Source organism: Carex rostrata, chromosome 12 (genome assembly GCF_964058835.1).
Source record: "Carex rostrata chromosome 12, lpCarRost1.2, whole genome shotgun sequence".
Classification (NCBI taxonomy): Eukaryota; Viridiplantae; Streptophyta; class Magnoliopsida; order Poales; family Cyperaceae; genus Carex; species Carex rostrata.
This window is the reverse complement of record NC_135929.1, coordinates 5,624,959-5,646,792: the sequence shown is the minus strand read 5'-3', so window position 1 is coordinate 5,646,792 and position 21,834 is coordinate 5,624,959. Positions and strand designations below refer to the sequence as shown.

The following is a 21,834-nucleotide window of genomic DNA, read 5'->3' as shown; positions in this document are numbered from 1 at the left end:
CAAAAAAATCATGCCGCTGAAGAATGTGCAACGTAATTCTGGAAACATCCAAGTCAATTGTTTGTTACCTGATTTGAGATATTGTCAATCACAGTCTCAACACGTGCGCTGCATGGATAAACTTTGCGTAGAGCAGCAAAGATAGTTTCTTAAATATCTGAAGAATGGACTAACCGTTTCTAGAATGTTCTAAGCAGTAGGTTTCTGCAAGAAAAATAAAATTTAAGTAAAATGGCTCCCTTTTTAAAATTTTATCCGACTTTGTGGATACAAATATAAGGATAGTTTTGCAAATTACAATACGATATACTTGAGTTCCGAAAGGGCATAAAATAAAGATGATTACCATTCATTTTTTATTTCGAATTATGTTGTGAACTAAAAAATAGTTTTTCCTCCAATCTTTAATAAAAAAAATATTTTTTATTAATTTATTTTTAATCTGTACTCATCAAGTGATTCCTTTTCAGAATTGCGATATGATAAAATGAGCCAATCCTTGCTTATTCCACAAATAAATAATAGCTGTTATATCATGTTAATTTATGAAATTTATATTGAATTTTTTTTGTTGATACAGAAATGGATCCAAGCAAATGAAGACAATATTTCATTGATATTAAATAGCTCGCTTTCTTCCGTCAGTCTAAGGCAAATAACATTTTTGTTTAAATCGTGGTCTATTTAGAAACCAGAAGAATTGTAAAATAGAAAGTGACAAATTCTGTTGGATAAAATAAATTGGGGAAAATTTCTGGTGTACCCATTCAAACTTTCAAAATAGCCAATTTACCCATGAATATCTCATAATAGCCAATATCCCCATATAAATTAAATTTTCTTTCTTTTATCCCCTTTCTTTTATTTTATCTTTTATTTAATTATTTTGAAAATTACATTGACCAAATTACCCTTCTATTAAAATAAAGATCAATTAAATATTTAATCTTTTCATCAATCAAACTAGTTTACTGCATCCCATCTCTCTCCCCTCGATCCCACTCTACTCTCTTCTTCTTTGTTGGAGCGGTACCTCACCTGATAGCACCATAGTTCTCTAGATCTCCTTCTAATATTCTCATCCTTGGCAAGCGAGTTCACAAAGACCGGGATCTGTTTCCTTTCTTCTCTATTCTCTGCTCCCAATTGGCACACCTCGTCAGAGCTTCCTCATTTCTCTTTGCTATCACTTCTCTTGGAACTTTCTTAACAAATAAGTTCTGAATTGACAGTTCCAAATTCGTTTAAATCATGAGCCTTGTCTATAACAATCTTACCTGCATTACAAAAATCCATTATCACAATATTAATTGAAGTACGACATTGATTAAAGAATCTAATTGAACCAACAACAACTGTTCATTTTACTGATTGAATGAAAAAGTTTATGGTTGTCTAATAGAATCAAGTACAACAATGTAGTGATTCTTCTCATAATTAAATGAAATAACTCTTGCCAAGTTCTTTTAGACACCAAGGTAGATAGTTGTGGGAGAGAGAGATATCCTAAGCAGATGGCTTTATGAATCACCAAGAGAAATTGAAAAATGGGTGTAGATGTGGGATGTAGGATGTGCCAGCAATTATCCAATAAATCGGCTCCACATCTCATATTTCTATGGCCTGATGCTACTTAAGTTTGGTGTGAAAATGCGATCAAGATTGGATATAATATAGATTGATGGTACTGGCCTCGACAATATTGAGAATGTTTGGCTCAAATTTAGGCAAATAATGGCAAGTCTATGAGGGAAACGCCGTTACAAGGAATGGAGCTCCTTATTCCTATGTGCTTGCTGGCATATATGGTAGAGAAGGAAGTTTATGGCTCAAATACTGTAACACTGGCATGAGATGGTTGATGGGAGATAACCTTAGACCTGATCCTGATTAGAAATCTCAGAATTAGCCGATTCGGGTTAATTTGCCAGGTAGTGGATCTTACTGGTAAACTGATTCGGTACCGAACTGACACAATGTGAACTGAACGAACTGGTTGGTGTTTCAAAATTTCAGTTCGGATAGAGTATGGTAACTTGACGTTATAATTCTCAAGTAGGTTTGTGTATATGTGTGTCCCTTTGTGTTGGTTAAATTTCGACAGTCCAACTGAATTTGTTAGCAGGAATTATACAATTAAATTTTTTTAATTTGAATTTGTTTGTGTTAAAATTTTTAGAGGAATTAACTATCTTTCATTACAACTAGAGGTATGTAAAAATTAGGGAAAATTTCCTTTGTGCCAATTGGGAACTGAGGAAGCTGAGGAAGCTCTGACGAGGTGTGCCAATTGGGAGCAAAAGAATAGAGAAGAAAGGAAACAAATCCGGTCTTTGTGAACTCTCTTGCCAGGGATGAGAATATTAGAAGGAGATCTAGAGAACTACGGTGCTATCAGGTGAGGTACCGCTCCAACAGAGAAGAAGAGAGAGATGGGATGCAGTAAACTAGTTTGATTGATGAAAAGATTAAATATTTAATTGATCTTTATTTTAATAGGAGGGTAAATTGGTCAATGTAATTTTCAAAATAATTAAATAAAAGATAAAATAAAAGAAAGGGGATAAAAGAAAGAAAATTTAATTTATATGGGGATATTGGCTATTATGAGATATTCATGGGGAAATTGGCTATTTTGAAAGTTTGAATGGGTACACCAGAAATTTTCCCAATAAATTGCTACATAAGAATGATATATATATATATATTTGTAAAATATTATGCGTCATCATGGTCTAGATGAAAATCGGACGGCTGAAATGAGGCCATGCAAGCATCAGAATTTAGATGTGGAGTCCTCACCACAAATTATTTTGAAAAGAAAAAAATAATTTAGCCTATAAATTATCAGATGCTAATCGTGTCTTGGTACTATTAAATGAAGACTGAAAGTGTTAATGGTGAACATAGTTTTTGTCAAAAATCAGTGCTTTGTAGTCCATAAATCGAAAAAATAACATAGATCACATCTAATGATTTTATTTTGACGTTTATGATTTAAATTTAGATTTACTAATTTTAAAAAAAATAAAGGTATATATGGTGGAGACACAAAAATAAAGACATTGGAATCCTCAGTTTTTGTCTAAACAAATTAGTAGTACTTGCTAGTACAAAACAATTTAGATGGATTTTGGATGGTAGTTTTATTTGGTGAGCATCAGGGCTAAATTTTTTTGAGATATAGATCCGAAATTTTTAAATATACCATCATCCCAAAAAAGATAAACCCAAACATCCCGGTTTTGAAAATTTTCGAATTTTGACATGACCGCATCGCCCAGATGCGGCCACTTTTCTGCGGGCCACATCTAGGGGCAGCGGCCCATTTTTTTTTTTTTTTTTTTTTTGCTTTTTTCTCATGTGACTTTGAACTGAAAACAGGGTGGCCGTGTCAAAATTCGAAATTTTTCAAAAAAAGGGTGTTTGGGTTAAACTTTTTTTGAACCATGGTATATTTAAAAATTTCGGGATATAGATTGTTGTTTACCTTTTCAGATTAGTATGTAAATAATCAATTTCAATATATGAAACGGCTATTATATCTTTTTATCAAAAAAAATAAAAAATTCTGACGTTGTTTCCAGCTTCCAAGTCCTGCTTATTGTACTTATTCTTTTTTTATTTAAGGAAATTTCATAACTACAGCCTTTCATTCACGCAGAAGGCATTACCTCTTCCGCTACACCAAGGCTGACTTTTGAAGTCCTGTTTATTTTCTCCGCTCCAACAAAATACATGGAGATATTGATCTCTTTGCCAAACGCATTTTGTTTACTTATATGATTATATCATTTCAAAATAGAACATAAATAAAAAAAAATTATGTTTTTTGGACTGCGTCGCCTCGCACCACGTTGTATTAAGGAAAAATCTTATTCAAAGGAGCTGAAGTAATTCAACTTTGAGATAGAAATTGATTCATTTACAATGTGGTGAATGATGCAAAATGTGTAGCTAAAGTTTGTACATTTAGCACTTTGCTCCTATACCGGTTTACTGGAATGGATTGCAGCAGAAAGCTGAATGTATTGTTAAGGAAGCGCGTGCGTAATACTGCGTATGCCTGGGACCAAAATATTTCCACTAAATTCAGAGTAGGTCCAATGCCCATTGGACCTACTTTGGGTTAATAGATTTAATCACCGTCCAATCTGCATTAAGATGCGTACACTATACATTAATATCCGTACAGATTACTTCAATTTCGGTGCATAAAGATCTTAATGCTGATCATACGGTATTGGAACTATTTGGATCCAAAAGCAGATCCGATGCCAATGGTACCTACTCCGATCTCATTTCCACTGGATTTTATTTTGGATAGGAAAGGCCGGAAGGGTAGCAAACTAGATGTTGACTTCTCGCCCGCGAACTAGATTAAGTAAAACTAATCTTTTCGGTATGTAAGTTGACTTCAGTTTAATGAAACGGGCATTTTATGCTTCTTTTTAAAAAAAAAAGATTAATTTACAATGTAATGTACTACGTACGAATCGTGAATATTTTTTTTTGCTTCAGAGGCGATAATTTAATTATAAAATAAGATTAACATAACTGAAGAAAGACGTCCAATAGAACAACAATGAGGTCTTGGTACAGTCGAAACTACTAAACAGCTTTGTAACTGATCCACAATCCCTCCAAAAAATTGATCAGCATATTTATAACTTAAACGTAAAATACAAAATTCCCACTAGACTAACATTGATTCTGACCTAAAAAAATTCAAGTCTGAACAGTGCCACAGTCAAGTGCAGCCTGCTCATGCCAGACTCCGTTTAAGTTGCATTGCCAGAGCCGAACCATGCCATCATCTCCTGTAGATGCCAGTGTCATGCCACTCATGTCCCAATCCAACTGCCAAACCTGCTACCCGCCAAATCAGAAATAAGCACATCTAAAATATCCAATAAAATAATAGAAGAACAAGGGTAACTTCAACAGTCGCCCAAAATTAAAAATTTGTGCATAACTGGGAAGAAACTTATATTGTACACCCCTATAGAAGATGATAAATATCACCTAGATGCCTACGGGCTTTTCTCAAAAAAAGAAGATAAATATCACCTAGGCCCCTTCACAATTTCTTTTGAAGTGACGATATTAACCACTTATTTTTCCTTCAGTAGAGATAATACTGTATAAAGCATAGTATGTGCATTCTTTTAGTAAGATCACACAATCATGTCGAAGGCGCAAAATGGGAGCATTTGGCATTATGCAGGATATAAATAAAACTGTAAACAAAATACCATAGGCAAATAATCATACCTCGCCATCATGGCCAGAGAGTAATGCAACCTTTTTAGTTGACAGCCTTCCATCAGGCCCGGGGTTGAGTCCCACATGCCATATCGCAATTCCTTTGCAACTGGCAACAGCTATTATTTCATATGGCCTAATAAATAAAAAGAGAACCACAAGTCAGAATGGAATTTTACCCAACTTTATGAACCCAAAAGAGCCAGCAACAAAGCAACCAATATGAAGCTGTTCTAAAATTATTATGGCCAAAGATTGGCAAATCAAAGAAAACAGGTGGTAGAATTTTGATCTGAGCCACCTGTCTTGATTCCATCCACACTATTAAGTCTATCATATCTTGATTGGACAGCCCTAATTTACTGGGGTAGGATGCTAGGATCTATGTATGATGGACAATAAACTGAGAGTTATATATCATGGAAGTTCAACTATTGCTGATACAGACCAGTATATTTGTTTGGGTACTTCTTCAATTACTTGGCCATGTACTACTGACATTCATGCCTCGATCCCATAAATAGCCTCAACTAAGCACTTAAAGCACATACATAATTTTAATCAGGACAACTGCCACAAACAGAAATTCCAGCTGAGCTAAGGGATGTTGACAGGTAGCAAAAACCAAGCAATTCACAAATTGACGTCATTAAAAAGAAATGTCAATCGGCTTCTCATAATAAGACGATATAACCTGCCAATGTTTGGGGCCCATGCTACAGCATTTACGCCATCGCCCTTCTCTTCTGGCAAAGCAAGCTCTCCAGCCATGATCCATCTATGATGTGCTTCATCAAACTCCCAAATCTGTTAAATTTCAGATTTGCAAGGTAAAACGACCATATTCTACTTTTATTGAATATATCTGTAGGAAACTTTCTTCTACTCAAAGTGTGTTCTACTGTATGTATTTGGAGACATCTTTTAACTAGCTTGTATTAAAATCAATTTAAGCTTAACGCAGGCAAATCAGAACTCCCCACTTTATGCCTGAGCCAATCCCATCCTATTTCAAGACTAAAAAATGCATAATGCATAATGCATTTTGAATATGTATGATATAGGTTATTATTGTGGAAACTAAATTCAAATATTTTATTTATCACAATTTGCTAATAACCAACATTTCTTAAGTATCCAACTATTAGCTAACAGTTTTAGAGATATTTGCAAATTTAATGTTTGTGAAAAAAATGTTCCTTCCTGGTGTTCTTCACAAAAGCATATTAAAAGGGCATGTTCAAGATTAAAAGAGAAAGGTCAGGACCTTTGAGGAGTTGAGCTGGGGAGAATCTGAATTGAAACCAAGAACAAAACTAGCTGGGGCCCGCTGAAGTTGTGCTTCCCTTTGTTTCCACGCGATGGATGCAGAGAAACAATCATAATTTCCAAATCTTGAGACTGGATCGACCATATTTTGGAAGTCTGACTGCCAAAAGGAGGAGACAATTTCATCTCTACATCTACAAGCTAGGAATACCAAAACCCACCAAAAAGCAAAGAAGACAACATAGGTATAATATTGTCCTACAAAACTTAAATAATCAAATACAGAACCACCCAATTTACTTCAAAATAGCCTGAAACCGCTCTTTCTTCCTTGTTCTAAATCTAGCTACATCAATGAGAAACAAAAATTGTACATTTGGTGTTGTTGGAGAAATTTAAAGAATAATATCTGTGATATTCAGCATGCTCCGGAGGCCATGAGATGCTTCACAACTCTACGTGATATTATCGATTGTTCTTGTTGGAAGATATAAAATGATACCAAACAAAGAGATAATGGGATGTCAAAACAGTTAAACTTTGCTCGTGTTCAATTCAGTATTTGTAAAGGGAGCAATGGCTTAACTCCTTTCAGTAAGACCCATTATTTTATCTTCAGAACATCCGATCTTTCTCATAATATCACCTACGATCCAATATCTTCAGAGATATTTAGAAATAACCAATAATTTGACTAAGATAGAAAGAAAATTTGTTAAGCTGGAAATGTTGGCCTTTTAGCTCTAATTAGCCCCTCTTTTTCCCAACCCCAATGAAATAAAATCAGCCCAAGGATTGTGCTGAGATTTTTCAGTTATAAGAGTGAAAGCAAGCAAATTAGTTGACGTAGCAAATTTATTTCACTAATTGATGTGACACATCACCTTTTGAGTTGGTTTAGTTCAGGTTATATAAGTGGTGACAGCAAGCTATCCCCATGTATGTCAAGAAAAGCCAATAATGGGGCTTTCAACTCTTACTAATAATTAATAGTAGTTGGTAAACAACATAGGGAGTTCACAATTAATAGCATAAAGCAAGTAAATAGAGATTCTCAAAGTCGAACCTGAAGCTGCCATTTGTCTAAATCTAACGCATCCACCAGCTCAAAGATCTTCACATGGCCATCAGAATATGCAGTGATCTACTCTGACACAAAAAAATAATAAAATATTATAGTTTGCAAACAAATTAAATGAATAATTTTCTTTGAGAAATTTCAGCAATCTTCAGGGTCAAGGTGTTCTCCAACTTTAATCAGAGAAGACTAAAATATAAAAACACATGCTTTCTAAACCATAATAAAGCTGCTAACCAACCAACAAAAACAATTCCTTAATGTTGGGGCATTTTGATAACTTCACCCCCAAGCTTTCTCAAAATTACCTCTCTAAAGTTATTCTTAAAAAAATGGGTATAATCCTGAAAGTAATTTTGAATCACCCTCAAAAGTTTTTTGCCTCCAAATCTTATGCTTTAGATATTGTTCTAAGATCTCCAGAGTTGAGTTTGAGGCCTTTCCTTTCTGACAGTTCCTCATCAAAATACTATAGAATAGTTAAAAATATATACCATTTTCATGCTTTCTGAAAATACTCTAAATTTTACATCCAGAATGCCGCTGCTGGTGCTTTCTAATAGGAAACACCTCCTCCACACAATTGTCTGATTATCTACAAGAAAAAATAACAGCCCAAAGAAAAGGTAAACTTTCACATGTTAATATAACCCATGCCTCTACTATCAACATTTCTTCAAAAGATAACAGAACTACCCTCCATTTTCAAGTTTCAATGAATTATACCTGATATGGATGTATCATCAGAAACTGCACACAATGACATTAGTACAACAAATAAAAAAAAACGAAGATGAGAAAATTTCAGACCTTCTCCAACCTCCTCCCAGATCGAAAATGTACCATCAACACAAACACATGCTATCGCATCTCCAGCTTCAGGAGGAAGCCACACCACGTTAGAAATGCCATTTGTGTGCACCTGTACAAGTCAATTGACAAAAAAAATGAATAACTAAGAGTCTAAGACTATGATTATACTTCTCTTACAGTCTAAGCACTCCACAGAAATGATATCTCAGGTAGAAAAGGGATACTACATCAAAGACCACGCTACAATCTGAAGTTTAACAGCTTAACTCACCTTCCACTTGTGAGAAGGAGAGGAGGAGGCGGCGGCAGAGGAGTCCTGAGAGTCGTACACAGATACGGTGCCGTCAAAGGAGCCGACAGCGAGCCGCTGGCCGCAGAAGTTCCAGCCGCAACACGCCGCGTCTTTCTCCAGCGCCGCCACCCCTCGCTGCTGTTGAGCCTCCATTTAAACTACCACAAACGCGACTAATGAATTGGCTCCGCCGCGCTCAATTCCAGCTCTTGAAGCGAGGAGCCCGAACCTTCTGAGTCGGGTACGTATGACACAAGGTGTAGCGGGTTACTGAGAGGGATATTTTTCCCGTGAGATCTACTGTTGGGAGACTCGGAATCCGCAGACGATATAATGTGTGCTCGGTTTACGGCCGCAGATTGGAGTGAAGGATGTGTGGCGGATATGGGCTGTGTTTGATTTCGTTATGATTCAAGGCCCAGGCCTGAAATTAGGTTGTTTCATCGCCCCATGTAGAAAGGTTATAGAAAGTGATATTATTAGTGCAAAAGAAAATATTTGTGCAATAATTAGTGCAAACGTAGTAAATTTTACAAAAATGGTTTGAAAATATAAAATTTTAAATTTACATTTTCCTCTATTTTTCTTCTAATTAATACATGTTGATTTCACTGACATATAATTTTTCGTTTGCCACCGTTAATTGTTCTTCTCTTGTTAAAAAAAATAGTCACTAGCAAGAAACAGATTGAGAATTCAAGATACGACAGAAATAGAAAAACACAGAGGATCAGAGAAATAAATGCCGATGTGGATCGCTTGTGCAAGGAAAGATTGGAGAGGCGACCGTGCGCAATTCTCAGTTTGGAGGTCTGGCTTTGCGGGTGTTGTTTTGAAGAATCAATCTCTGGTTGAAGTGGTGCAACAGTCGGGGAACGAGAGCAAGCTGATTGAGAACAATGTAATAGCATTTGTGCGGTACATTGAAAGCAATCTAATAGCATGCCTTCGGTCTCCTTGGTAGACACTAAAGTCCATAAAAGAAAAAAAAAATCCCTAAATATCTAAACAATTTTATAACCTTTTTAAGCAAATCCGAATTATGTGCAGGGTTAAAATTTGTACTAAATTCACATTAATTATAAATTTGATTAGAAAAGAAATGTATCAAATGAAATTTTTTAGTTTTGAACCGCATGCATGGTTAATTTTTTTTTTCTTCTTTTATTTCTTTCTTTTAGAAAATTATTCAATATTGAAATGAAATTCCAAATTTGTAGGGTAAATTTCGCTGGAGGTCACTAAACTTTGTATTTTGTCATAAATTGATCACTTAACTTTGATTTATCTCAAATTAGTCACTCTATAACTTTTTCATCCAAAATATTAACGGAATATGCTCATTCCATCAAAAATGCTAACGGAATATCCTCATTATGTCCAAAATTCTAATGGAATGAACATATTCCGTCCAATATATTAATGAAATGAGAATATTCCGTTAGCATTTTGAATGAAAAAGTTAATAGAGTAACCAATTTAGAACAAATGAAAAATTGAGTAATTTAATTGGGACAAATCAAAATTGAGCAACCAATTCGTAACAAAGTACAAAGTTTAGTGACCTATGGGGAAATTTACCCAAATTTGTATTATAAAACAAAACAAGATGTGCAGTAGAACCCCAATATGCCAACCAATTAGAATTAGGAGTACTCAATTGACAACAGAGGAAATTAACAAGAGAAATTGGATTAACATTAACAAGAGAAAATGATTCTCCTCTCCTCTAATCATATATTTGTACCTTTTTATCTCGATAAAACGACTATTCTGCAGTCTGCACCTTTTCAAGTGGTTTCTTACAAGCATACATGTATATTTGGATTCTGTTTAGGTACATTTCATCTTTCAACATAAGGCTAACACTTCATTTTTTTTTACTTAATTAATTAGTCCAATAGCCTAACCTTTAAGAACTAAAATATTGCCTATCCCAAGGATAAAAGCTACAAGATTGGAATCTGAGGAATGTAAATTCGAGTCATGCTGTGTTAGGAAGAATCACGTCGTGACTGGGACATGTGCTATGTTGTGAAGTTAAGAAACAATATTGAAAAATAAAATTGTGTTAAGTAATCTACTATTCAAAATTTCAATTGTTGTTTGAAGTACATAATAACATAATTTGGGCTTTGTATGATAACACAGGACATGTCACCACAACCAAGGCAATCCCTGTCATAGCATGCCCTTTTTTTTTTTTTCCTAAAAGATGGTCACGACACATAAATAATCACAATATGCAACACACAAGTCGCAACACATGACCAACACATGTCGTGTCGTGCCATGATCAATCCAGTCACGATGTGGTTTTTTAAATCCCTAGGTTGGTATGAGCATGTTAGAATATTTTTTTTAAATTCCAATAAAAGCAGAGATAGTTTTACATGCACCATACAAAGCCCGAAGGTGGCCCACCGTGTCATTGTCCCCTATGACAACATATACACTCAACCATTACTACATGTATCATACAAAGCCCAAATTACTCTCATTCTCCATTTCTTCAACATTACATGGATCATAACAATCTAGTCAAATTTACACATCTTACAAAAGAGACTCCAATTACAAAAATCTACCAAAGGGATGCTGACATAAGAAAAGACTTGATGCGTTGCAACAGCTCTGCCTTCACCGAATCAGGCACTGATGCTGCAGCACATTTTCAACTTTTGTTTATTTTAATAACAATAACTTTACAACATTCAAGTTTGTTCATTACAAAGGCACCCCTAAACTTATCCATAGTTAACATTCTTGTCCTTACAGCATACCATATCTAACATCAGAAGTTACAACAATGGATTTTAGTACCCTACTGATTTCACTAGTTGGGCCCCTACCTGTACAAGTATGCTGGTATAGTCTGGTCAGGTCAATCCTAGTTATAAGGAAAATAAAGGAGTGCTAATATTAAATCAGCTCTTTTGTTGTCTAAAGATAACACATGTTCTACTGCGTCATTCATCCGATCAGCAGCACTTAATAGTTCTACAGTACCAGAAATTCAGTACTACGAAATATTTATCGACATGCTGTAACAACCTTCCAATTCCGACAAGCCCATTGCAAAATAAGAAATCACATAAAAGAATGAGAATGTCATTTTAAAGAAATTGCCAAAACATACCTCTTCCTTTAGGTGTAATAACATGAATAAGATCATCAATGGTGACATTATTCCTCCCCTTTTTCCTAGCATAAGACCTACTTATTCCATTCATTTAATAATTTAGTGAATAGTAATAGTGAAACATCATATGAACAAACTAAATGAAACTAAATACATAGGATTTACCATAATTGGAGGAAAAAAAAAAAAACAGGTAGGATAAAGAAATGAAGCAAGGGCAAATATATAATAATTGTTTGAAAATTGGTTTGATATTTCTTCTTTGAGATTATTTTAGGAACAGTATATAATTGGGAGAATTGAATGACTAGGATTCAGAAAGAAAGAAACCGGCAAAGAGATTTCATGTCATCGCGCCATCCACATTCAATCAGCCTTTGTCTTAGTAGCTCCATTAATTTTTCCTTCTCCCCACTTTCTATCAACTTAACCAAATAACCGAATTTTAGTTAGTATAGATAATAAATAAAATTGAGAACTGACTTAGAATGAAGTATTAAGTCAATCAGGTACAGGGAGCAGCAATTACTAATACGGTACCACAAAAGGATATTTGCGAGTTTGACATTAGTTAGTATAGGTGTAATTGTACAGTGAAGACATTGGACTTAAATCGATGATATTTGAGAGTTTGACACAATTGAAGTTCAACAAAAGCTAAATGGGGTTTGAAGTTAAATATGTACTTTCTGTGAGCTAAAAGATTACACTATTGATTTAAGGGATCTCGAAATTAGGTATTCCCCCGTCTAATTCATTATCATATTTACCCTCCTAAATTTCAACAACTCACAAATTTACCCTGTTTTTTGACTTTTCTATTAAACTCATTTTAAATTTATCAATACCCATTTTACCCTTTATTAATTAAATTAAAATATGTAGTCTGTGTATTATAATGTTACGTGTTCTAATTGATCGGTTTCCAAGGACAAATGGTTCATTTCTTTACTTGTGACGCATATACAGTGACAGTTACACACATGCTTGTGTGCGTGTCACTATTAGAGAAATGAACCAGTCCTCAGAAAACGAAGCATTATACTGGAGGACAAGGGGGTAAAGTCTGGCCAAACGAAGCATTATCTGAGGTCTTTCACCTTGGTCGAAGGGGTAGTTTTTGCTAATCTTTTGATGCTGGTGTTGGTGTAATTATAAACTATCATTTTGCAAATGCAAATTGGCATATAATGCCTCTTTTATCATTTTGTGGTTTAGAAAAAGAAAAAATAATAATGATAATAAAAAATAAAAAATTACCTTAATATTGATGATTTCTCTAAGAGAAGGCTCTGTTTGGGGCACTTCATCCCCATCTGGAGTTGGTGGCCGAGTAATGGAACCCCTCCTGATTTACATTGTAAAATTGTAAAATTTCAATTCAGGCATTAAACTAGGAGCATATTTTGTAATCAAGCTATATGAACCTTGTAAAATAGAAAGGTCAGTCAAGCAACAAACGAAAAAAAAAAATGTAAACATCAATTCAGCTGCGAAATGAGGTCAATTAAATATTAGAATGAAAGATACAAACACAAACAGGGATGGCTCAAAACTACAAAGAAAGGCATAAATAACAAGAGTTCAGGCAAACACAAAAACAGCAGCAATGCAACAAGCCTGGTATTATCCCCCCCTTGCCCCCTTTTCTAATCAGAGTCCTAGTTCAAATATAAAAAAAATCGGTAATTCTAAAAATATGTTAACGATGCTAGTCACTGATAAACCCAGCTTGCCATTTCCAACCCGGAGAGAGGTGCGTATTTGGATTCCATTCAAAATCACTCGCGAAAAAAGAAAAGAAGAAGAAGAAGAAAATAACAAAAAGATAAGCACACTTAAAACTTACATGAGAGGCGCGAAATCACCTCTGAAAGGGTATCTAGCGTCAGGGGGAAGGAAAGCGGCTACCGGCCGTTGCTAGGGTTTTCTTTGGTCAAGGACCGATGAGAGAAACAAGAAACGAACACTAAGGAGAGAGTGATGAAAGAAAAATGGTAACTGGACAGGGGAATATTTTTGGGCTTCTATTCTGTTTAGCCTTTTTTTGATTATCTAAGCAAATGGGCTCTCATTTTGGGCCTCCTTAACTTTTACATCGCTCGGCCACACACCATACAACATGCTCTACGTGATTGTTCGGCTTTTAGATTTATGATTTTGGCTAATAACATCAGTAAAATCTATCGAATCGATTTCAAATGGTGAATCTAAACCGTTCAAACCGATCTACTTCATTAGTTATGCATTTACATGCAAAATTTATAACTTTTCAAATTTATTTAATATTCAGAAAAATTGTGAGAATGCCACTCCAAAACCTTAAATTGGGAGATTGCCACTCCAAACTTGTAAATCGAAAAAATGCCATCGTAAATTCTGTTAATTAGGTAAATGTCATTTATACGGTATTCTTATACTATTTTGATATACATATCTATGTATTTTCCATTTTACCCTTTATACATTTAATTTTGCCCTTTTATCCTAAACTCTGTTAATTTATTTTGCCAAACCCCTCTCTATCTCTTTGGGCAAAACCCCTCTCTCTGCCTGGATCAACTGTCTGAAACCCCTCTTCTCTGCCTCTTCTTCTAATCGCCAAAGCCCTATTTCTCTTTGTGCGAACCCCCCACCTGTATCAACGCTGAGCCATGAACCGCCTGGATCAACGCTGAAAAGGGCAAACCCCTCTATCCCAGTCGCCAAACCCCTCTATCTCCGCCTGGATCAACGCTGAAAAGGGCAAACCCCTCTATCCCAGTCGTCAAACCCCTCTATCTCCGCCTGGATCAACGCTCGGACCAGTGGTCATCTCTCCTCCGCCTTGCAAGGAATCAAACGAGCACCATGTAAGTCTATCTCTCCCTCTTTATCATAGGTGATTTTGGAAGGAAGCTAACGTATCAGTGGCAGATTGGTTTGAAAGATTGCTAATTTGTTCAAATAATCTCATTTTACTTTGTCTTGAAAATTTGCAATTTTAGACAGAGCACTCATGGTGGATATTGCATCTTTGCTTAATATTGCAAACACGTGTGAAAAAATAACAAGAAAGGATGAGATATACAATATAGAGAACCCGCGAATTCACCCAAAATCATGAAATATTTGAAGGAAAAAGAACAATGAACTGTTGGCTTTAGTTACAGTTTAAAGGAACAGTGACATTAAGCATAAGCATAATTACAATTTTAGGCAAGGCATTAAGCACTCATGGTGTATTGTTCAAAATTTTATTTTATTCAGAACTTTTTTCACATAAAAGTATTATCCTATTTCACAAAATTCATGCTTCAGTAAAACCTTGTTCTGATAAAAGTACATTCTGGTAATCACCAAGTCTCAGACTTGCAGTCATATTCTAAAAGCTTATCTGGTAAAAGCTATTTTACAGAACAGGAAGTTTAGCAAAAGCTAGCTTTGAACTTTAGCCAAACTTTAAACTTTAGGAAATCCCAAATTTGTTATATTTTTCTCAACTTAATTATGCTTAATGCCTTGCCTAAACCCAAAAATGCACAAATGAATTAAGCTAATTGTATTCCTTCTACAACATTGCAACAGTGACTTCATAAATCAGCATGCATCGCTCAAATCAGTCCTCCTTTGGGAACTCTATGCAATCGATTTTGTCCACTGCCGCCCAGCCGAGTGACAGTCTGTTGCCAATTGTGCAATGCCCGAATTGCGGGATTGATGTGAAGAGATTTGTGAGCGGTACCACAGCAAATCCACAGAGGGTATTCTACAAATGCGTAAACTACAAAAAGGTACTGAATTTTTGACAAATGATCTCTGGGTTTTACGGTACCGGGTTCATAATAGATTATAGGCAAAGGATTTTGTAGATGCATCTATTTTAATAGTCTAGTCAGTTAATGGAACAATAGGTTAAGCTGAATGGGAAGAACAAAAAGCATACCTTAGTTCATTAAATTCTACACCTGTAAATATACCTTAGTTCATTAAATTCTCTACAGTAGTTGAATGGGAAGAACAAAAAGCCAAAATAGTAGTTGTTGCAATGCTGGTAGCTGGTCCAAGAGATCAACCGATGGTAGAGTCCTTGTTCTACTATGCCCCTGTGTAGTTCAAAGTTAATTTCATTTGAAATGGAAAAGGAAATTGTCACTCATGGCATCACTGTTGTATTGGTTATTTAATGTGCATATCTTCGTGGCATTGGAGTTGTGGGCATGCGAAGTGATCCTGAGCATGCTGGAGTTGTTGCTTGTTTTGATAATGAGATTAGAAAATTGAAGAAACAGAACTCCCAAATTGTTGCATTAGCGGAGAAAATAATATTCCTTCTTCTTGTAAATATAGTTGTGATGATTAGTATTTTGATAATATTTATATGCAAGTAGTGTAGAAATGTATAAGGGAGTTGATTATGTGCCTACTCTATTTATGGTCTTTCATATTATGTTTTAGGAAGTTCTGATTTGTAGGATCTTAGATGGATGGATAATTTGTTTTATTTATGAACTATAATTATATATTAATTAAGGTTCTGTTAGTATGATTGAAGTTTTGACTGCATGTGTGAAGCCCCCAACTTGTATTATATTAATTAAGGTTCTGTTAGTATGATTGAAGTTCTGACTGCATGCATAAGGTGTGAAGCCCCCTACTTGTACTCGGGAAAATCTAGTATTTCAGTGCAATTCATGTCCCATATGTAAATGACCTTGGTAGGGCCGAAGCAGTTTAGCTATATAAATGACTTTCTAATACGAGAAGCATGCATTTTGTAGTTTTAATTACTCAATTGTGAAGTACCTAAAAATAATGACAGCAATAATATAGCTAGCCCAATTCACAGTCACACATCTCCGCTTTATCAGCCTCTTTAACGTGTACATTAAAAGAATGAATTATCAGATATGTTTGGTACTGAACAAGTAATATAACACAGCATGTACAAACAATTTTCCCAATATCAAACTACTAGAATCAACTTGCAAAATATTAGAAAATAGTACCAGCCAAATATTATAAAATCGAAATCAGTACCAAACAGCAAAATATCAAACAGCAGTTACTAAAATCAGTACCAAATAGCAGGTACTAGAATCAACTTGCAAAATATCTATCTATTACAAAACAGCAGGTACAAGCAAATATCATACTAGAATCAACTTACAAAATAAATATTACAAAATCAATCATAGCAGGTACAAGCCAAATGTTACAATCTTACAAGAAAGGGAAAATATTACAAAACAACCTTCTCAGAAACCTACAAAACAGCCTTCTTAAAACATCCTATCATAAATTTGGTAAAAATTCAGATCAGTCCCTGTTCTTTATTTTATTTCAAAATGACATACAATTCTTGTCTCATAAGTTCCTTTCATCTACTCATAATTCTTGCCGTAATTCTACAATTATGAAATGTGCTACCCAGATTACAAATTAAAAGGTAGCACATTGTAATAATTTGCCTAAATCAAAGAAATATGCTACTGGTATATACAAAACCATAGACAATTACGAAATTATGTAATTATATACAAAATCATATACTAAATCAAAGAAATTTGCCTAAATATAGTACTGGTATATACAAAACCATAGACAATTATGAAAGTATGTAATTGATTGTACTACAAAAATGAATAGATGATTTAATTAGTTAAGAATAATAATTGTTATGATAGTACCCATAAAAAATATTTAATTTTGTGAATTTTGTAATAATTTGTACCAACAGTTTAGCATGAGCCTAAACACATGGACATATTTTGTTACTATCATTGTTTATCTTAGAAGTCAAATTACTGTAATCAGGAAGGGAAAGTTACAAGATTTAATATATATAATCTAAGATCATTTGTTGTCATTATTTGTGCAATTACTCTTTTATCAAAGACGCACAAGATTTAATTACATTCTGTAATATGCTACTGGCACTACTGACGCTACTAAATCAAAGAAAAGGTATTTTGTTACTGATCATGATCAAACGCACTGCAACATTCTTATGGTACTGGAATAGATTGCTACTGGCACTACTGATTGAACAGATTGCTACTGGCACTAATTGAACAGATTGCTACTGACACTGATTGAACAGATGGAACAGATTGTAAATTTTCAGGATTTTAACAGTAATATGATGAAAATTCAATCTAAAGTTGCAAAACAAGCTTTTCAAAACATAATTTAATCTTTCTAGAAAATATAAGTGTTAGTTTGTAATAATCTAGAAGTCAATAATACGATAAATTATCATAAAGCTTTGTTCATGAATTGAATGTTTATTTATATATCATTTTGTTGCCTTGAGTATTATTGAATTTATGGATCATTTCGAGTTCATGACTGAAATTGTGAAACTCCATAATATAGATGATATATACTCTTAAAAGGTCACTGACCAAGGTAATTAGCAGGAACACTAATTACCGCGATAAGGTTAGTATGTGGATTAAAAGATGGTCAAGTTTTACAAACCACCTGACACAAGATGTCATTTTAATCACATAGATACATGTTCTAGGAACATGATATTTGACAGACCCCGAATGAAATATTAAATAGAATTGTGTTCGTGTCATTTATGTTTTCATTCAGTGTCACGTTCTACAGTATGAGGTATTTATCGTTCCCACTGAAAAATATGTATGTGTGATTGTTATCCACCGCTGTCCGTAAAAAGCAGTCATAACGGTAGCTTTTCCATATGTATAACTTAGCTGAGGAAGTGATAGTTTACCAAGAATACTATTTGTCCCTCGTATCTCTATACGAGCTATAGCATCACTGGGCCCCTTGGTAGAGTTAGATTATCTGCATGCGGTATAATTACAAGAGTAATTATATTTGATAATCTACTCAAGATCAAGAAAAGATACAGTTAACAAGGATAACACACATCTACCTTGAAACTGATCTGATAGCTATGAGACAGAAGAACAGGCACAAGTAAATTGTTTACTGGATCGTGATATTGTACAGTACAACATCATCTGTGTAATTGGATGGTCATGATGTGTTGCCAGATGTCGCTCATGATTATAGAAGTTAAAAAAGTTTTAACTCTATTTATCAACATAACACAGATTCTATTGGGTCACACCATATAGGAGTTAATCAGAGAATCTTATTGTGATTGATTATAAATTTGTTATGATCAATAGTAAGATGGTTATAATTAATTATACGTGTTATAATTAAATTATAAATGTTATGTAAAAATAACAAGCAAAAACATTGGTTAATTTATAAATGTGTGTGACACGTTGTATAAAAGTTAACCGGTTAATTTATAAATGTGCATGACACGTTGTATAAATTACTGAAACAACAACCGCAAGAAAAATATATATAGTTGTTCAGAATAATTATACGAATATTATTTGTATTCGGGCCGAGGGCATTCGGGTCTTTTCAGATTCGTCCTTATCCGCATGACATGTCATCGATCCTATCCAGATGACACGTCATCGATCTTATCCACATGACATGTCATTCTTATCCATTCAATGGCATATCTTGTAAATAGGCCGAACTTGGAGGGCATTTTGGTCTTTTGGCAACCGACCCTAAACCCTATAAATAGGGGTGGAGGGGTAGAGAGAAAAATCACTAATTCACTCATACCATTTTGTGTCGAAACGAATCGGTATTTTCTCTCTTTCTCGGTTTCTCTCCCAAATAGTGTTTCGATTGAGAAAAGAAAGTTATACGTAGTTGACGTATAATCTTGCGAGTTGTTGTGAAGTATATTTACGGGATCGATGAATAGTGTTTTACCGAATTTCGCAGTATGTCAGTTTTGCATATTGATGAAACTGAGCAACCGAAAATTCGTGTTTACGGGTTTTTGTCTTTTTCCCTGTGAATAGTGTTTTTTGCATAATTCTGCGGTTTACGGTATTTCTGGCAGAAAAAATAAACTGCTCTCCGGTTAGTCCTGGTGGATAACCGATAGAGGTATCACACGTGTGATACTCCGAGTCGATTCCTTCCTTGGTGAGGCTCTACTCGCTCGGTATGCATTCCAACTGTGATTTGGAAACAAGGTATAAATATGGTATATTAATCTATTTAATTGGTAAGTAGATTAAAGTTTTAGAAATCAATCATGGAGTAGATCTGTAAAAATGATTAAATTGGGTTTTGATGCCAAAGGAATACTGAAGGTGGACCGCCTTGGAAAGTTTCCTGACATACCCCGTTTAATCCTGATCTTAAGTTGGCTGTAGAAATTTTTGTTCTACGGTCATTCCGCAGCTTAAGCCTAAACGGGTTTTGGTTACAGCACCGTAAACCCCAACAATAAGTATTACCAATTTTCAGCGTCGCCAAACTCGGTTCACATTGCTGTCTTCTCCTTCTCCTTGGAGGCCACGTCAGATGAAACACTTAAAGGCGAGAGAGAGACCTGCTTACGAACGGACCACAGGGTCACTGACGCCAGGAAAAGAGAGAGCGACAAGGACATGAACTCACGAATGAGAAGGGGAGAGCGTATGTTCGCCTGTGTGGGGGAAAAATGGAGAAGGGGAGAGCATTTTAGGGTTCATATCTTCGCCTGGCTAAGGTTCGTATTTTCTGAGTTTGGATTAAGGGTATTTCATGCATTAAATAGATTAATACCGTATGAATGACATTTTCACCAATTAACAGAGTTTATGATGGCATTTTTTCAATTTACAAGTTTGGAGTGGCAATCTCCCAATTTCAAGGTTTTGGAGTGGCATTCTCATAATTTTCCCAAAGATTTAAATCAGTGTTCTAAATAGCGCGCTATAGCGTTTTTGGAAAATGATAAGCTATGGCATCAAAACGCGTTATTTGAGCTACGAACGTTATAGTGGTAATAGCGGTCCGCTATAACGCATAGCGTGTAGCACAAATAGCGCGCGCTATGCAACATGAGCTGTTTTTTCTTTTCTTTTCAATTTATATGGGCTTTAAATAAAGGCGCAGATTGGATTTTAACCTTGATTTTTTTTTTGCAATTGACGTACTAAGCTTTATATTAAATTATTAATTATTAAATAAGAGATCCATGAAACAAAATCAATAAGGAAGCTACAGCGGGCTATGCAACATGAGTTTTTTTTTTTTTTTTCAATTTATATGGGCTTTAAATAAAGGCTCAGATTGAATATATTAAGATATTTCTTGAAATAACAAAATGATACTTACTATATGGTAGTTTGAATATTTTGAATAGATTAAGATAGTTAAATAATGCCATGATGTCTAGGTTATTTTGAAATTTAAATAGAAAAAAAGATAGATTATGTCATGATGCTGAATATATTTTGAATAGAAAAAGATCGATAGTTTATGATATTAGTATTACTATGGATATTTTGAGTCACCATTTGGACTTTTTATTGGTTCAATATAAATATTATAATTTTTTAATCAATTTGATGTTATTTATTGTTCTATGAGACTTAGATAATGTTGATATTTAGTACAAATATATGATATAATTTTTATAAAAATAAAAAAACGCTATGTGGCATAGTTTTCGCTATAGCGACGCTATTCGCTATAGCTTTTTTTGTGAGCTTCCCGCTATGTCGGGATAAACGCTATTTAGAACCTTGATTTAAATAAAGTGTTTGGTTTTATGTCCCCCTATTTTGTATGATCTATTGACATATTAATAAAAAAAATTATTTATATTAAGACCTAAAAATTTTCTCTCGCCCCGGACCTTGAAATGTTTAGGACCGGCCTTGCAGACCAACTGAGTGAACCGTTGATTTTTAATAAAAATATGATATGCGATGATTAGTTATGTAAAAAAAAAAATCATACTTTTAAATAATAGTTGTGCATACATAATGAATGATGTATTACATGAGTAAAGCTAGCGTGTGACATGCTCACCAAGAAAGTTTGGTGAGCATAACTCCAAAAGTATATCGGATCGACGTTAAATGTCAAATCCAAACCGTTGAAATCCATGTACTTCATGAGTGATGCATATACATGCAAAAT

The 21,834-nt window shown here is 34.5% G+C and overlaps 2 protein-coding genes and 2 long non-coding RNA genes across 5 annotated transcripts; 1 reads left to right on the top strand and 3 right to left on the bottom strand.

Annotated features, from left to right (window-relative positions):
• Positions 1-4,505: 4,505 nt before the first annotated feature.
• On the bottom strand, positions 4,506-8,973 carry SEH1H (Transducin/WD40 repeat-like superfamily protein). 2 transcript variants are annotated; one of them, XM_078312292.1, is made up of 8 exons: positions 8,697-8,973; positions 8,423-8,534; positions 8,107-8,207; positions 7,601-7,678; positions 6,533-6,694; positions 5,960-6,072; positions 5,275-5,401; positions 4,506-4,869 (listed from the first exon to the last, which is right to left on the bottom strand). In XM_078312292.1, exons 1-8 carry the CDS (start codon positions 8,868-8,870, stop codon positions 4,729-4,731), a joined length of 1,008 nt encoding a protein of 335 aa, XP_078168418.1. In that variant the 5' UTR covers positions 8,871-8,973; the 3' UTR covers positions 4,506-4,728. The 2 variants fall into 2 exon arrangements, with proteins under 2 accessions (XP_078168418.1, XP_078168417.1); XM_078312291.1 differs by having other exon boundaries at positions 4,506-4,872; positions 8,697-8,963.
• Positions 8,974-11,192: 2,219 nt separating this feature from the next.
• LOC144563402 (transcription/mRNA export factor) lies at positions 11,193-13,879 on the bottom strand. The gene is made up of 5 exons (XM_078312873.1): positions 13,709-13,879; positions 13,120-13,207; positions 12,190-12,284; positions 11,857-11,933; positions 11,193-11,378 (listed from the first exon to the last, which is right to left on the bottom strand). Coding segments are annotated over exons 1-5 (339 nt in total). The 5' UTR covers positions 13,711-13,879; the 3' UTR covers positions 11,193-11,301.
• Positions 13,880-14,402: 523 nt separating this feature from the next.
• LOC144563426 (uncharacterized) lies at positions 14,403-16,397 on the top strand. Its single transcript, XR_013514347.1, has 2 exons — positions 14,403-14,711; positions 15,427-16,397. It is a non-coding gene; the product is annotated as an uncharacterized LOC144563426 (long non-coding RNA).
• A 536-nt stretch (positions 16,398-16,933) lies between these two features.
• On the bottom strand, positions 16,934-20,418 carry LOC144563717 (uncharacterized). Its single transcript, XR_013514399.1, has 2 exons — positions 20,160-20,418; positions 16,934-17,130 (listed from the first exon to the last, which is right to left on the bottom strand). It is a non-coding gene; the product is annotated as an uncharacterized LOC144563717 (long non-coding RNA).
• Between the last annotated feature and the right edge of the window lie 1,416 nt (positions 20,419-21,834).

What these genes read in the sequence shown, in the direction of transcription:
- SEH1H (XM_078312291.1), bottom strand. Translation starts at nt 8,870, where the DNA reads ATGGAGGCTCAACAGCAGCGAGGGGTGGCGGCGCTGGAGAAAGACGCG. An exon ending in CTGGGAGGAGGTTGGAGAAG is followed by an intron (nt 8,208 to 8,422) that starts GTCTGAAATTTT and finishes TTTTTCTTGTAG; the next exon opens with ATAATCAGACAATTGTGTGG. An exon ending in TAGACAAATGGCAGCTTCAG is followed by an intron (nt 6,695 to 7,600) that starts GTTCGACTTTGA and finishes TCCTTTTGGCAG; the next exon opens with TCAGACTTCCAAAATATGGT.
- LOC144563402 (XM_078312873.1), bottom strand. An exon ending in GAGAAATCATCAATATTAAG is followed by an intron (nt 12,285 to 13,119) that starts GTAATTTTTTAT and finishes TATTTGGTTAAG; the next exon opens with TTGATAGAAAGTGGGGAGAA. An exon ending in TATTACACCTAAAGGAAGAG is followed by an intron (nt 11,379 to 11,856) that starts GTATGTTTTGGC and finishes AATGTGCTGCAG; the next exon opens with CATCAGTGCCTGATTCGGTG.